This window comes from Saccopteryx bilineata, chromosome 4, assembly GCF_036850765.1.
Source record: "Saccopteryx bilineata isolate mSacBil1 chromosome 4, mSacBil1_pri_phased_curated, whole genome shotgun sequence".
Lineage (NCBI taxonomy): Eukaryota > Metazoa > Chordata > Mammalia > Chiroptera > Emballonuridae > Saccopteryx > Saccopteryx bilineata.
The window spans coordinates 201,002,657-201,020,440 of record NC_089493.1 but is presented as its reverse complement, the minus strand read 5'-3'; the positions used below and the strand labels follow the sequence as shown (position 1 = coordinate 201,020,440).

Genomic DNA, 17,784 nt, shown 5'->3' with positions numbered 1-17,784 from the left:
GCCATATATGATAAACCATCAGCCAACATCCTATTAAACGGCATAAAACTGAGGACTTTCTACCTTAAATCAGGAACAAGACAGGGTTGTCCACTCTCTCCACTCTTATTCAACGTGGTGCTAGAAGTTCTGGCCAGAGCAATCAGACAAGACAAAGAAATAAAAGGCATCCATATCGGAAAAGAAGAAGTAAAGCTATCACTTTTTGCTGATGATATGATCCTATACATCGAAAATCCGAAGGACTCCACAAAAAGATTATTAGAAACAATAAACCAATACAGTAAGGTCGCAGGATACAAAATTAACATACAAAAGTCCATAGCCTTTCTATATGCCAACAATGAAATATTAGAAAACGAACTCAAAAAAATAATCCCCTTCACGATTGCAACAAAAAAAATAAAATACCTAGGAATAAACATAACAAAGAACGTACAGGACCTATATAATGAAAATTACAAAGCATTGTTAAGGGAAATCGAAAAAGATACAATGAGATGGAAAAATATTCCTTGTTCTTGGATAGGAAGAATAAATATAATCAAAATGGCCATATTACCCAAAGCAATATACAAATTTAATGCAATTCCCATCAAAATCCCTATGAGATTTTTTAAAGAAATGGAACAAAAAATCATAAGATTTATATGGAACTATAAAAAACCCCGAATAGCCAAAACAATCCTAAGGAAAAAGAATGAAGCTGGGGGCATTACAATACCTGACTTTAAACTATATTATAGGGCCACGATAATCAAAACAGCATGGTATTGGCAAAAAAATAGACACTCAGACCAATGGAACAGAATAGAAAGCCCAGAAATAAAACCACATATATATGGTCAAATAATCTTTGATAAAGGGGCCAACAACACACAATGGAGAAAAGAAAGCCTCTTCAACAAATGGTGTTGGGAAAACTGGAAAGCCACATGCAAAAGAATGAAACTCGACTACAGCCTGTCCCCGTGTACTAAAATTAATTCAAAATGGATCAAAGACCTAAATATAAGACCTGAAACAATAAAGTACATAGAAGAAGACATAGGTACTAAAATCATGGACCTGGGTTTTAAAGAACATTTTATGAACTTGACTCCAATGGCAAGAGAAGTGAAGGCAAAGATAAATGAATGGGACTACATCAGAATTAAAAGTTTTTGCTCAGCAAGAGAAACTGATATCAAAATAAACAGACAGCCAACTATATGGGAACTGATATTTTCAAACGACAGCTCAGATAAGGGCCTAATATCCAAAATTTACAAAGAACTCATAAAACTCAACAACAAACAAACAAGCAATCCAATAAAAAAATGGGAAGAGGACATGAACAGACACTTCTCCCAGGAAGAGATACAAATGGCCAATAGATATATGAAAAGATGCTCAGCTTCATTAGTTATTAGAGAAATGTAAATCAAAACTACAATGAGATACCACCTCACCCCTATTAGATTAGCTATTATCAACAAGACGGGTAATAGCAAATGTTGGAGAGGCTGTGGAGAAAAAGGAACCCTCATTCACTGTTGGTGGGACTGTAAACTAGTACAACCATTATGGAGGAAAGTATGGTGGTTCCTCAAAAAACTGCAAATAGAACTACCTTATGACCCAGCAATCTCTCTACTGGGTATATACCCCAAAACCTCAGAAACATTGATACGTGAAGACACATGTAGCCCCATGTTCATTGCAGCACTGTTCACAGTGGCCAAGACATGGAAACAACCAAAAAGCCCTTCAATAGAAGACTGGATAAAGAAGATGTGGCACATATACACTATGGAATACTACTCAGCCATAAGAAATGATGACATCAGATCATTTACAGCAAAATGGTGGGATCTTGATAACATTATAAGGAGTGAAATAAGCAAATCAGAAAAAAACAAGAACTACATGATTCCATACATTGGTGGAACATAAAAATGAGACTAAGAGACATGGACAAGAGTGTGGTGGTTACCAAGGGTGGGGGGGGGGGAGGGAGGACATGGGAGGGAGGGAGGGAGAGAATTAGGGGGAGGGGGAGGGGCACAGAGAACTAGATGGAGGGTGACGGAGGACAATCTGACTTTGGGCGAGGGGTTTGCAACATAATTTGATGACAAAATAACCTAGACATGTTTTCTTTGAAAATATGTACCCTGATTTATTAATGTTATCCCATTACCATTAATAAAAATTTATTAAAATAAAAAAAAAAAAAAAAAAGAGAAAAAAAAAAATGTGAATGCTTCATTTGAAGTCTTTAAGGGTGGGAAGTAAGGTATAGATAAAGTCAAAGCTTATAAACATACCCAGGATTAACTTAGTAAAAAAGAAGGCTAATAAACCAGATGATGGCATTATATCTTATCATGTGTATGCCTTTTACATTACCATTTTATGCCACAAATTTAATTTGGTGTATGGTATTTCCTCACTAATCTTTTGACCGCTCTGAAACAGATACTTCCCCTGGGTTATCTAAAGACTTTCATAGGCTGAATTAGTCACTCCATTTCTTAAAGGAAAGGAATTACATTACAGGAAAAACTAGAAAACAAGATAGGCTTTATACACTACTATAATATTTAGTTCCCTCTTAAATTATAAAGTGTCTATTGTCCTTTGTTTGGTTAATTGTTTGAAGGGTAAATATATTTCAAAATTTAGACATTTTAAAATGAATTGTTTGGGGATTTGGCCTTATTTGAATTTACATGGTTTAAGATGCATAAGTGGGGACATGTGCCCTTTAAGCCCCCAACTTACTTTATCATGAGGCTTTGGCCATCTATAGCTTCACCATCCCCTACATCATATTTGCTTGTTAAGGAAAGGGAAATCTCAGTCTTTGAGAGCTGATTTAGTGTATTAGCCTTGTTAGGGTCATTGGAGTCAACAGATCCTTCCCCTGTAGAAAAAGAATAAAAAAAAAATTGTTATTCTCCTAATTCACTCTTTGCGAGGATGCGTGAACAATGTAAGATAAAGGTTCTATGGAAAAAACAGGCTTAGTAGTTGGACAGGAGATCATGATCTTCATAAAAAAACCACATTCTAACCCACTTCAGGTGGCTTTTAAAATCTTGGAATTTTACTTGAAATAATATGGGACATATATATTCAAAATTTGAAAAATTACTAAAAGGGAGAACTGTTAATACAATCTTTAGAGAATACAGGAAGAAATTTCTAGTAAATTTTTTTTCTTTATTATATAGGTTGACAAATCTTTCTTTGGATGTATCTGGAACTTACCTTCAAGAACATCTAAGTGCTTTATGATCTAGGACACTACAGATTATAGAACCTTTAATATAGGAAGCAGCTAGTGTACTTAATATCCTTTAAGTAAGCTTAGGTATTAAATACAAAAATTTTTTGATCTAGGATAGAAAAACCAACTAACTAACCAACCAAACTACTAAATACAAGCCAGAGTTTAAGTAGAAGGAATGAGCTCTTACCAAGAAAGGATTCCACATTAGGTACTTCTCCTAGCAATTCCAAAAGCTCATTCAGCGAGTCATGTTTATCAGGTGCAATTGCATCCTGGTGTTCCAACAGGAGCTTTACATAGAAAGAAACACATACACACAAAGATAAAAGTAAATTCTCAACTAATACTATATTTACATAGTTCCCTGTCCAGTTTTTCATGATAACTTTATTCTGATATCGTTTGAATCTTAAATACAGGACTGACATTTATTAATATTAGAGACCACAGAGAGATACAGTTTTTATTTTGTCTTAGAGAGAAGTGCCTATTCTTTGTCAAGAAATTGCAGCTTTCGGAAAACCTTATTCCATCTACTTTACCTTAATAGAAAAGTCAAAGTTAGGGGAAAGATTGTAAAATGAGTCAGAACTCTCTTGGTTAATATTTGTGACCAACTGGAAGGGCATTTCCATATCTCTTCAGAGAAAAGTTATGTAATCAAACACTACAACTATTAAAAAAAAATCACCACTATTAGCGATTTTAACCTGAATGGCACTGAAGATCTTTCATGGGTAGGAATGGCAGAAATGTCCATATGCTTCCCTGGTCTGAGAACGAGGTGTACCAGCTGGTTCTTTCACCAGTTCCTCAAAAGATCCAAAGTGAGGAAACCTGCTGGGGTGTTTAGCCAGGGCTTAAAAGAAACGGTCTTAACTTTGGAGGAGCAGTAGCACTGGAGGGGAAAATTGTGAAGAATATCACATCTGTTTTTGTTTGCATTTAGAATTAAAACAATGTTTCCAAAGTATGGGACTTGTACTCCTGGTGACAGGAAATATCATTTTAGTTGTATTTTTTGCATAATTATCTTACAAAACTCTGAATCATAAAGATAAAATTCATTTTTTTCATTTTCAATTTTTTAAAAGCTTTATTTAGATATAACACCATCAAATCCACTCATTTAAAATGTATGTGATGATTGGAACATTAATCTACTATCTGTTTCATTAGATTTAGCTGTTCTGGCTGCTTCCAATGCCCTACCCACTATGCCACACCTAGTCAGGCCACAGTTGTCCATTTTTACAATGGACTTTTATCTTACTTATCATTGAGTTGTGGGTTTTCTTTGTATATTCTGAATATTAGTCCTTTATAGGATATATTACTTGCAATTACTTTCTCTCATTCCCTTGGCTGTCTTATCAATTTCTTGATGGACTGTTTACAGCACAAAAGTTTTTAATTTTGATGAGGTCCAATTTACTTCTTCCTTTTCTTTTTTTCTTAATTATTTATTGATTTTATAGAGACAGGAGAGAAAGGGGAGCATGGAATGGGAAGTAACAGCTCATAGTTGCTTCATGTTAGTTATTCATTGCTTGCTTGCAGTATGTGCCTTGACCAGGAAAGCCCAGGGTTTCGAACCGGCAACCTTGGCATTCCAGGCTGAAGGTTTATCCACTGCGCCACTTCTTTTTTTTAGAGAGAAAGAGAGAGAGAGACAAAGGCAGACAGACGGGCAAGGAGACAGATGAGAAGCATCAATTCATAATTGCAGCACTTTAGTTGTTCATTGATTACTTCTCATATGTGCCTTTACCGGAGTGCTCCAAGCTGAGTCAGTGACCCCCTGCTCAAGCTGGCAACCCAGCACTCAAGCTGATAAGCCTGCACTCAAGCCAGTGACCTCAGGTTTCAAACCTGGGGCCTCAGTGCCCAAGGTCGATGTTCTATCCACTGTCCCACCACTGGTCAGGCTAATTTACCTGTTTTAGTTTTTCTTTTGCTGTGCATACATTTGGTGTCATAGCTAAGAAACTACTGCCTAGACCAAGGTCACAAGTCTACTACATTTTCTTTCTTTCTTTCTTTTTTTTTTTTTGTATTTTTCTGAAGCTGGAAATGGGGAGGCAGTCAGACAGACTCCCGCATGCGCCCAACTGGGATCCACCCAGTATGCTCACCAGGGGGCGATGCTCTGCCCATCTGGGGCATGGCTTTGCCGCGACCAGAGCCACTCTAGCGCCTGGGGCAGAGGCCAAGGAGCCATCCCCAGTGCCCAGGCCATCTTTTGCTCCAATGGAGCCTCAGCTGCGGAAGGGGAAGAGAGACAGAGAGGAAGGAGAGGGGGAGGGGTGGAGAAGCAGCTGAGCGCCTCTCCTGTGTGCCCTGGCCGGGAATCGAACCCGGGACTTCTGCACGCCAAGCCGACGCTCTACCACTGAGCCAACCGGCCAGGGCCTCTACTACATTTTCTTCTAAGACTTATATACTTCCTGTTCTTACATTTATGTGTCAGGTTCATTTTTTTTTTAAAGGATAATAAAAGGACATATTTTAGAGTTAAGCACATGATTTGAGGTGAAGAACTGGTATGTTGCTCTGCTGGTCCAGGCTGCTAATATTCTTCTTGCTTCTCCTGTGGGCCCCCTTCATCTGTGGCATAGAGAATGTCCATGATCCTCTGCAATACAGGGTTGTTCTCGCCCTGGTTCTCCTGGCAAATCAGTTCAATGTTCTTTAGCTTTCCAAAGTAGAAATATCTTTCTTTCTCCAAGTCTTCCACGGTGAGTTTCAATACGTTGACCTGCTGCATCAGTTCGGACACTTGGTTGCCCACACCAGGATTCTTCCGCATCACACCCCGGCTGGCCTTAGGGGTCACAGTAATTCTGTGTGTCACAATGGGCCTCCGTGGGGCTGCTCCCACAGAGCTGAGAGATTTCTTCGGTTTGTTCAGAGCTGGAGTGACAAAGGAGGGGACCACTGTAGTTTCTTGACCTTATGTGGCAACTATGGGGTCAGTCTTTTCCACCATAGTTTGCATCGAAAAACTTTTTGAACCACTGAACGAATTAAAAATTGTCCTGAAATTTTCCTTTTACTAATTTGTCCACAGGAATTATTTTGTCAATGCCCATCCTCTTAAAACCTGCTTGTAGTATGTATTTTGAAGTTCTGGATGTATTCATGTTCTAGCTTAGCTTGGAATTTCACTTTCTTCAAGGTGATGGAGCCAGGGAACAGCAGGTCTATAAACCGACAACAGGCAGTCCCTGAGCACAACTGTTCCATCTTCCTCAGATTCAGCTGCAGTGACTCATTGATCCAGGACAGCATGTCATATCCTTAGTTATCGCTGGTGACTGACGTTGAATGTAGGTTCCTGCCATTCTTGGCTCTCGGTGGAACCACGTCCATTGCCTGGGCTGGCTCTGGCTCCTCTTTGTCTCATTCAAACCGCTCGACCCTGCCCACCCCATGATGGCCTCGCACGCATCCCTCCCCCCATGTGACGCGCCTATATAAAAGCTGGTTCATTTTTGAGAAGGGTTGAAAGAAGGGGTCCGACTTCACTCTTGGCATGTAGACTTCCAGTTGCCCCAGCACCTTTTGTTGAAAAGACTATTATTTTCCCACTGAACTGTTTTAGTTTCTTGATTTGAAGGTTTATTCTTAGACTCTCAGTTCTATCCCACTGACTGGTTGCTATATGTCTTATTCCTTATGCCAGTACCACATTGCCTTGATTACTTCTTCCATTCTCTATTTAAAAATTTTTATTTTATTATTATTTAAATTTTATTTTATTTGATTTTAAAGAGAGGTAAGAGAGTTGGTAGGAGGAGGCACGGGAAGCATTAACTAGGTAGCTGCTTCTCATGTGTGCTTGCATGGGCAAGCCCGAGGGTTCAAGCCAGCAACCTCAGCATTCCAAGTCATTGCTTTATCCACTGCGCCACCACAGGTCAGGCTCCATTCTCTTTTAATCTTTAAGATTAGTAAAGGAGACAGTATCTGTTTAATGCTCAGTTTTCCTTAACATTTCTGGACACTTGCTAATTGGGTTTTTAAGAAAGGGAGAGGAGATCTCAAAATGCATAGCGTCAAGAAAGCAACTATATCCAACCAACCCCTCCATTTTCACTATACTTATTTACTTTTAAAGTTTCTGTTTATTTCAAGGCATGCTAGTTTTCCCATTATAGTTAGAGGCATTTTGTTTTAAAGCAAATTATATATATATATTTTAAGGCGAGTTGCAGCATTATTTACAATAGCCAAGATTTGGAAGCAGCCCAAGTGCTCATCAGTACATGAGTGGATAGAATAATAGAATAGCTATAGTATATTTATACAATGGAATACCAAATGGCCATAAAAGAAGTAAATCTTACCTTTTGTTACAGTATGGATGAACATGGAGATTATTATGATAAGTGAAATGAGCCAATCAGACAAAGACAAGTACCATATGATTTTACTCATATGTAAAATGAACTAACAAGCAAAACAGAGATAGACTCATAGAGAACAGGCTGAAAGCTGTGTGTGTGTGTGTAAGGAAGGCTGGTTGAAGGGGGTGGAGAGATTGAACAAAAAAGGACAAAAAAAAGAAAGGAAAAACTCAGGAGCATGGACAATAGTGTGGTGATTGCCGGGGGTAGGGGACGGGGTGTGGGAGGTAGAGGAGGATACAGGGGGAATAAATGGTGATGGATAAAGACTTGACTTGTGGGGGGAGGGGTGAACACACAATATGGTGTACAGAGATGTGTTGTAGAATTGGGTACCTGAAACCTGTATAATTTTGTTGATCAGTGTCACCCCAATAAATTCAATAAAAAAGGTGAACTAATTAAAAGAATGACATTATATAAATAAGAGATAATATAAAGACATAGTTAAATCTGGAAGGGTCACACATAGAATGTTTTGGGGAGGAAGGTAAATTAGAGACAAGAACAAAATAAGCACGATGGATACATTTATGTTCTTGTTCTTTGACAGACAGGATAGGCGATTTGGCTGCTGTCTCTGAAATGGGATGGCCAGCTTCCACTCTCTCTTCTGATAATTACAGAACATAAAAATTGCCTGAAAATGTCTCCTTAAAGAGCTTATTTTGGGTTTTTCATGATCCTTAGAGAACAAGGGACAAGCATGTGGCCACAGGCTTGGCATGTCGCACTGCTGCATGTCTGTGTCTGCGTGTAGACACCTCCTCACTTGAGACAGACAGTAAACAGAATGATCTTTCTCTGAAATTACATTGCTCCCACGTTATTACATCTGCTTCCAACCTAACATATAAAGGAATTCCAAAGCAGGCACAAGCTATGTTTCCTAAGATGGATTCTGTTCTCAATTTGTCATAAAAGGAACAGATTATTTCTCCTTACAGGGTCTAAATTTATACAATAACATTTTTTTCTCTGCTGTCCTTGGAAAAGAATCTCTCATTTTGAGACAACTAACTTACCTGACTAGGCAGTGGCACAGTGGATAGAGCATTGGATTGGGATGTAGAGGACCCAGGTTTGAAACCTGAGGTTGCTGGCTTGAGGACGGGCTGATAGACATGATCCTATGGTTGCTGGCTTGAGCCCAAAGGTAGCTGGCTTGGGCAAGGGGTCACTCACTCTGCTGTAGCCCCCCGGTCAAGGCACATACGAGAAAGCAATCAATGAAGAACTAAGGTGCTGCAACAAAGAATTGATGCTTTTCATCTTTCTCCCTTCCTGTGTCTATCCCTATCTGCTATCTGTCCCCTCTCTCTGTCACAAAAGAGAGAGAGAGAGAGAGGGAGAGAAAGAGAGAAACTAACTTCCCACACTTTTTCTGCAAGAGGTTATTGCCCTTAGCAATGTAGAGACAACATGTGGACATTTTCTTTGGGATGGATAATCTACTATAGAAATAGACAAATGGGATGCTGCTCAAATATGAATGAATACACTTGCTCATTAGAAAGTTTCTTTTGCAAATGATACATTGCTAGATGTGGACATGTTTTCTTTGTGATTTTGGGTGTTTGTAAGTAGACAAAGAAGTATAGCTTCTTCATTTAATCAACCAACTCACTCCTTCAACCAGTCATGCAGACCTGCCTTTGTTTAGGGTCACTCGTAATACTTAAGGAGAGCTTGTTGAAATGTTGAGAAGGTTCCCTTTTCTAACTTTGAAAGAGGGAAATCAAAAGTAGATCCAATCTTTTTTCCAAACTGGTAGTCAAGCTTTAGTTTCTTACTAGAGCTTAAAAATAAAGACTAACATTTTGAACAGCCCTTTGCACCTGGTTGGTATATCTCATTTTGGGGGGCAGGGGCAGGACCTTCCAGAAGTATGTATTCATTATGCTTTCTTTCTAGCTGTGTGCATCATCCAAAGTTGGATAAACCCTTAACCAGGGCTTCTTTACCTTTGGTATGTATCTGAATCACCTGGGATTTTGTAAGTATGCAGGTTCTGACGTGGAAAGTGTGGGGTACATTTTGAACACATTTCTCGGACTTGGTTTGGAGAAGCAAAGTCCAAAATTATTCTTGAAAAGGTTACATTTTAAGAACCTAGATTTTTTAGGAAATAACTTCCACCTGGTCTTAAAAAAACAAAACAAAACTCCAACCCCCCACTAAAACCTCTCTTTAAATGACTGAAAAAGTCATCTAAGGCTTCCCAAGGCCAAGCAAACTGCCCTGCCTCCAACAGGCTAATGACACGCATTAATGGCTGGTGGTGATGACAACCAGATGGAGACATTATGACACAGCACAGACTGAAACTGCCATTTCTAAGAAATGAGGGTTTCCAGAACAATAGAAGTGATTCTTTGTAGGCAGCAATTTTTGGGTGGGAGAGTCCTCTCTTCCCTAACCTTGAGCAGTTTGTTTGCTTCCTCTTTCTTTAGGTCCAAACATTAGAATAGAGAAAATATTCTCATTTTCCCATGAAATTACTGGACAAACTGAGAGGATTTCTGAAATGGAGAGACAGTATATAGGGGTTCAGGCACAGTGGCTTTGGTGGGTGGGGAAAGAACCAGGGTCTGCCCTGCTCAGGGCTTAAATTGCACATTCACAATCTGACTATGTACATGAATCATTGGAAAAGTAAACATTTATCCTGTTTGGGAGGAGTTTTCCTAATGCATAAGAGTCAGGGAATAAATAATCAAAGGTTTCTTAGAACTAAGAATATAAATATTCACACATGCTTCAGTAAACCCTGTAGAGAGACCAAGCATTTTCAAGAAACAGACGTCTGAACTATGACTTCATTACTAAGAGCCTTTTCTAACCCCACTTACTGAATGTGTACTGATGATTTCTTCAATTGAAATATAAATGACTGGTTTGCTGACTGTCACCACATCGGTATATTTATCCATATTAAACTTTTCTTCTGGCTCAGGAACATTACATGCTTCTTTGAAATATTTTCTAATAAAGAAAGAAAAAGTCTTAAGATAGTCAAATCCATGAGTTAAACAGCTTCATAAATAGTGAGGAAATCTTGAACAATGGGTAGTTCTGTGTTCTCCACCCCAGACCTCAGGGAAGTTGTTTCAGCGTCTCCCAGGCTGGTTCCTGGACGGCGCCCCGGACTCTGGATGTTAAACCAGCTCCTCAGGAGGAAGTGGGGAGAGCAGTAAGGGTTCTATTAGTGACTCAATAGAATCAAATTCTGGGCAGGTCATTTAAAAAATATATATTATTTAAAGAGATGGCCCTTGAAATTTGAACAAAAAATGTCAAGACTAATTCTCCTTGATCTAAGAATGAAGACTATAGAAAAAACAATAAAAAAAACAATCAAATTTGCTACTTCAGATGGCACAACTCCTGGGCCTTCAAAATCCCAACAACCCTTCAGAGTTTCTGTCCCAATTTGACAACAATTTGAGTTAAGCCTGCTCTACTCGTAGAGGATCTACATTGATCCTATGGCTGAGGGAAATACTATTAAGGATAGATACACAAATGTGAACAAGGCCCCATTCTTCCAGAACTCAGACTCTAAAACATCTGTTGTTTTAAGCTATAGCAAGTTTAAATAGACCAAGAAAGCCAGGTGTGCTGGGATCACGGTTTAGGGGTAGTCCTTTGCACAAGTAGAGTAGGTATTCTATTCTATAAAGTTGTAAATGTTCCTTATGCCTCAAACCATCCTTGGAGTATCTCCTAAGGGTACCCAAGGCTTATACACAAGAAATGACCTCTACCTTCCCACTCCAACGCTGGGGACATAAATGGCAATCAGCCATGCTGGGGTGGAAAAGAAGCATGTTCTCATGTGATAACTGGTCCTCTGTACCTTTTTTGGCTATAATTTTTGTGTTGCTGAGGTACACAAAGGATAAATATTAATGGAAGGGAAAAAGAGGAGTAAGAGGAGGTAAGGGGAGGCTTTGGTTTTGTTTCTAGATGGTTGATATAAATAATCTGAAAAAAAAGAAGGAAGGGAGGCTGTAATAGCCAATAAGCATTCGCAGGGAGAATGGAAATTCCTTTTTCAGTCAGTGAGAAGACCTAAAGTTAGCAGCTTGAGAAATCAAAACTCCCTGTAGTAAGGGGATTTGGAGATTTCCCCCCAAAAGGCCATAAATTCCAAATAGAGATTAATAATCACAAATTATCTTTGTCAGTAGATAAATCACTAATCCAGAACACAACTGAGGAAGGAGAATTGTCATTTTCCAAGTGAGGAGTGAAAGAGGCCACATTTACGTTATATTCCTATGACCTACTGAGTGGCAGACAAGAGAAACAGTAAAGGCCAGAGACAGTATTCAGGGTGAAGATTTTTGCTAGACACACTCCTCATGTTCCTGTAGCATAGTCAGTGAGACACTTCGGAAATGCACTGGAAGTCAATAGAATTAGTCTTATATGAATAATTAGGAAAGGTTTGAGAACAGAACATATCCACACATGATCCTCAACAAATATAGAAACTGGGCCTTCCTAACCTTTCCAAACCAACTACTCAGCTTCCTTCTTACTGTTTGATGCAGATAAGGCAAGTTTTACCTGATCAAACAAGTTCTTAAAAGCAAACAAAACCTTTTCTTAAGTTCAAAAAAGCAAAGATCAGCTATTTTGATATCCAATTCTAAGTACCATGAGCCTGTAGCACACCACCAACAGTAAATGTTTCATTTTGTTGACAGCAGAAATCATACATAATGGGGACAATTCAGTGTAACAGGGGCTCTAGGAGTGGGATGGGGAACACCAGACAGAAGTGACCCAGCCTGCCTGACTCTCCTTTTACCCGCCGGTGTACCCTCGTGGAAGAACTGCATACGGTCACATGAAGCTCCTGTCCTCCAATTCAGCTTTGAACATAGAGCACACATCCTTCTTCTCCCCACCTTGCAACTTTTTCCCAAAACAATGATCCCTCTCACCTGAACTTCTGATATGTGTCCGATAAATAATTGTTTATAGATGCAAGATGCTCATTTTCTCCTTCAAATAACTTGTTGGAGGCTGCATGCTGAAGGACCTTGGCCACCGTCCCCAAGTTTCTCCTCTGGTCCGGGTTTATCTGACCACCGGCTGTCATGTCGATGATGTCAAAGCCGTCTGGCGCTACGATAGCTGGGTTCATGTACCGATAGTACAGGAGGTTTCCAACAATCTGAAGTGATGCAGAAGACTATTTTTAAGAGAGAAAACTCAAGGGTTTGGGTTTTTTTCTAAAGTAAATATAAACTGACATTTCCCAAGAAAGCAAATTATTTTCTGGTACAGGGAGTTAAATAAAGGTAGTGAACATAATCACACATTACTAATACATTTAATAAAATTATTTTTGGTGAAAAATATGCTACCGCCTCCCAAATGATCTAAAATAAAGAAGCTCAATAATGTGTAAGATCACCAAATTAATCTCAGCATAATCAATAGTCTTTTTATTTTTATTTATTTATTTTTTATTTAATTAATTGTGTTTACATAGATTCTACGGTCACCCTGAATGCATCCCCCCTACCACTATTCCCCTCAATATCCCTTGCCCTTGCCCCCCTCCCTACAGTACCCTTCCCCCTTCCCTTCAGGTTTATCCCATCCTATCATCCCTTTTCCCTCTGTCCTCTTTTCCTCTGGTCTCTTTGATCCCTCCTGTCTCAATTCCATTGCTCAGTTCTCATTGTTCATTGGATTCCTCAAATGAGTGAGGTCATGTGATATATATATTTTTTTGCTTGGCTCATTTCACTCAACATAATAGTTTCCAGGTGCCTCCATATTGTTGCAAAAGGTAATATTTCCTTCTTTTTCATAGCCCCATAGTATTCCATTATATATGTATATACACACACACACCCACACACCCACACACCCACACACCCCCCCACACCCACCACACCCTTTTAATCCACTCATCCACTGATGGACACTTGGGCTGTTTCCAGATCTTCTCTATTGTGAACAATGCTGCAACAAATATGGGGGTGCATTTCTTTTTTTCAGTTGGTGACATGGTGTCCTTGGGATAAGTGGGATGGCTGGGTCAAAGGGCAGTTCCATTTCTAAATTTTTTGAGGAATCTCCATACTGTTTTCCACAGTGGCTGCACCAGTCTGCAGTCCCACCAGCAGTGCAGGAGGGTTCCCCTTTCTCCACATCCTCACCAGCACCTATCCTGTGTTGTTTTGTTAATGAGCGCCATTCTGACTGGTGTGAGGTGGTATCTCATTGTGGTTTTAATTTGCATTTCTCTAATAATTAGTGATGTTGAAAATTTTTTCATTTGTCTATTGGCCATCTGTATGTCCTCTTTGGAGAAGTGTCTATTCATTTCTTTTGCCCATTTTTTGATTGGATTGTTTGTCTTCCTGGTGTTGAGTTTTACAAGTTTTCTATAAATTTTGGTTATTAATCCCTTATCAGACGTATTGTCGAATATGTTCTCCCATTGTGTGGTTTGTCTTTTTATTCTGTTCATATTGTCTTTAGCTCTGCAAAAGCTTTTTAGTTTGAAATAGTCCCATTTGTTTATCCTGTCTTTTATTTCATTTGCCTGTGGATATAAATCAGCAAAGATATTGCTGCGATAGATGTCGGTGAGCTTACTGCCTAAGTTTTCCTCTAGGATACTTATGGTTTCACAATTTACATTTAAATCCTTTATCCATTTTAAGTTTATTTTTGTGCATGCTGTGGGTTGGTGGTCTAGTTTCATTATTTTGCAGGTAGCTGTCCAGTTTTCCTAACACCATTTGTTAAAGAGACTGTCTTTACTCCACTGTATGCTCTTACTTCCTTTGTCAAATATCAATTGTCCATAAAGATGTGGGTTTATTTCTGGGTTCTCTGTTCTGTTCCATTGATCTATATGCCTGTTCTTATGCCAGTACCAAGTTGTTTTGAGTACAATGGCCTTGTAGTATACCTTGATAACACGAAGTGTGATACCTCCCACTTTATTCTTCTTTTTCAAGATTGCGGAGGCTATTTGTGTTCTTTTTTGGTTCCATATAAATTTTTGGAATATGTGATCTAAATCTTTAAAGTATGTCATTGGTATTTTAAATTTTTTTAAAATATTTTATTTATTGATTTTTAGAGAGAGGGGAGAGAGAAAGAGAGAGAGAGAGAAGGGGGAGGAGCAGGAAGCATCAAATCCCATATGTGCCTTGACCAGGCAAGCCCAAGGTTTCAAACAAGCAACCTCAGTGTTCCAGGTCGACGCTTTATCCCACTGTGCCACCACAGGTCAGGCCTGTCATTAGTATTTTAATTGGTATTGCATTGAATTTATAAATTGCTTTGGGTAATATAGACATTTTAATGATATTTATTGTTCCTAACCATGAGCACGGTATATGCTTCCACTTGTTTGTGTCTTCCTTGATTTCTTTTATCAATGTTTTATTATTTTCTGATTCTTCCAGATTGATTTTTGGAAGATTGTATGTTTTGAGGAATTTGTCCATTTCATCTAGGTTGTCTAGTTTTTTGGCATACAGTTCTTCATAGTATTTTCTTACAATATTTTATATTTCTGTTGTGTCAGTTGTTATTTCTACACTCTCATTTCTAATTTTATTTATTTGAGTCCTCTCTCTCTTTTTCTTGGTGAGTCTAGTTAAAGGTTCATCAATCTTGTTTACATTTTCAAAGAACCAGCTCCTAGTTCCACTGATCCTCTGTATTGTTTCTTTAGCCTCTATGTCATTTATTTCTGCTCTGATCTTTATTATTTCATTCCTTCTACTACATTTGGGCTTTACTTGCTGTTATTTTTCTAGTTGTTTTAGATGCAGGGTTAAGTTGTTTATTTGAGCTTTTTCTAGCTTCTTAAAGTGTGCCTGTAGTGCTATGAACTTCTCTCAGTACTTTTGCTGTGTCCCATAAATTTTGAGTTGTTGTATGCTCATTGTCATTCGTTTCTAGGAATTTTTTAATTTCTTCTTTGATCTCATTCTTAATCCATTCGTTATTTAACAACCTGCTATTTAGTTTCCATGTGTTTGAGAATTTTTGAGCTTTTCTGTTGTGGTTCATTTCTAGTTTCATGCCATTGTGATCGGAGAAAGTGCTTGATATGATTTCAATCTTCTTAAATTTGTTCAGAACACTTTTGTGCCCTAACTTGTGGTCTATCCTAGAGAATGTACCATGAGCACTTGAAAAGAATGTATAATCTGCTGCTTTAGGGTGAAAGGTTCTGAAGATATTTATTAAATTGAGTTCATCTAGTGTGTCCAATAAGTCTGCTAAGTCTGCTGTTTCTTTGTTAATTTTCTTTCTTGATGATCTATCTAGTGATGTTAGTGGGGTACTGAAATCCCCTAGTATTATAATATTGCTGTTGATCTTGCCCTTTATATCCATCAAAGTCTGCTTTATATATTTTGGTGCTCCTATATTAGGTGCATAGATATTTATAATAGTTATAGCTTCCTGTTGGATTACTCCTTTATCATTATGTAGTGGCCTTCTTTATCTCGTACTATATCCTTTGTTTTAAAGTCCAATTTGTCTGATATAAGTATTGCTACCCCATTTTTTTTTCATTTCCATTTGCATGAAATGTTTTTTCCCATCCTTTTACCTTCAATCTATGTGTATCATTTGTTCTAAGGTGTGTCTCTTGTAGACAGCATATGTATGGGTCCTGTTTTCTTATCCACGCAGCTACCCTATGTCTTTTGATTGGATCATTTAATCCATTTACATTTAAGGTTATTATTGATATGTAGTTGTTTATTGACATTTTATTCTTTAAAGCTGTATTCCTCTTTTGCTATATTCTTTTTCCACTTTGATCTGTTTACATCAGGCCCCTTAACATTTCCTGCAGCATTGGTTTGGTTGTAATGAATTCCTTGAGTTGTTTTTAGTCTGGGAAGCTGTTTATTTCTCCTTCGATTTTAAACGATAGCCTTGCTGGATAAAGTAGTCTTGGTTGTAGGTTCTTGTTCTGCATTACTTTGAATATTTCTTGCCATTCCCTTCTGGCCTCAAGTGTTTCTGTTGAGAAGTTGGATGTCATCCTTATGGGCTCCTTTGTAGGTGATAGCTTTTTTTCTCTTGCAGCTTTTAATATTTTCTCTTTATTGCTTAGCTTTGGTATTTTAATTATGATGTGTCTTGGTGTAGATTTTTTTGGGTTTCTCTTTAATGGAGTCCTCTGTGCTTCTTGAACTTGTGAGAGTTTCTCCTGCATTAATTTAGGGAAGTTTTCAGCTATGATATGATTGAACAAAGTCTCTATTTTTTGTTCTTTCTCTTCTTCCTCAGGAACCCCTATGATGCGAATGTTATTTCTCTTCATGATGTCACAGATCTCTCTAAGAGTTTCTTAAGACTTTTGAGTCTCTTTTCTTTTCTGTTCTCTGCTTTCATGCCTTCATTCCAGTTGTCCTCCAACTCGCTGATTCGATCCTCAGCTCTATCTATCCTGTTTTTAATTCCTTCCATTGTGGTCTTTATTTCTGATATTGTATTTGTCATCTCCGACTGATTCTTTTTTATACTTGCTATTTCTTTATTTAGGTGTTCATAATGACCATCCATTGTTGTTCTAAGATCCCTAAGCATCCTTACAATCATTATTTTCAACTCTGTATCTAGAAGTTTGATTATTTCCACATCACTCAGTTCATCTCCTGAAGATTTCTCTTGTGGTTTCATTTGGATTGCACTTTTTTTCTTCTCATTGTCTGTGTTTGGGTGTTTTGTTTGTAGAGTTGGTTGAGTCTAGGCTTGGTGTTGTCTGCCTCCAGTTTTCAGTTGTGTTATTTCTAGGTCTTCTTGGGTTGGTATCAGCTATTATTTGTAATCCACTTTCGGATTTGGGCAGCTTTGAAGTCTTGATTTGTTTGTTTTCTTAACAGGTGATAGTCTTGTTAACTGATCTCAGCAGGGGGCTTCCTTGAAACTGTATCCAGGAATGCGGTGGGTTAACCTGAGACTCTGAAGTCCTCTTCCACCAACTAATCTCTCTGGTGGCAGGGTGTTTTCTCAGCTTCAGTAGGGGAAGGTGTATCTCAGATCTCCATAGAGACCTGAGTTACTGCCCCTCCTCCCCACTTCTTG

General features: G+C 38.4%; 1 protein-coding gene and 1 pseudogene across 2 annotated transcripts in view; both read right to left on the bottom strand.

The window, feature by feature from the left end:
• IQGAP2 (IQ motif containing GTPase activating protein 2) overlaps nt 1-17,784 on the bottom strand; it is a 449,634-nt gene that overhangs the window by 25,094 nt on the left and 406,756 nt on the right. For both annotated transcript variants that reach the window (XM_066273593.1, XM_066273594.1), the window contains exons 27-30: nt 12,642-12,874; nt 10,539-10,671; nt 3,465-3,567; nt 2,767-2,908 (exon numbers count right to left, since the gene is read on the bottom strand). In XM_066273593.1, coding sequence (XP_066129690.1) covers nt 2,767-2,908; nt 3,465-3,567; nt 10,539-10,671; nt 12,642-12,874 — 611 coding nt within the window. The remainder of the gene's footprint in view (nt 1-2,766; nt 2,909-3,464; nt 3,568-10,538; nt 10,672-12,641; nt 12,875-17,784) is intronic.
• LOC136334031 (microtubule-associated protein RP/EB family member 1 pseudogene) lies at nt 5,847-6,649 on the bottom strand (annotated as a pseudogene).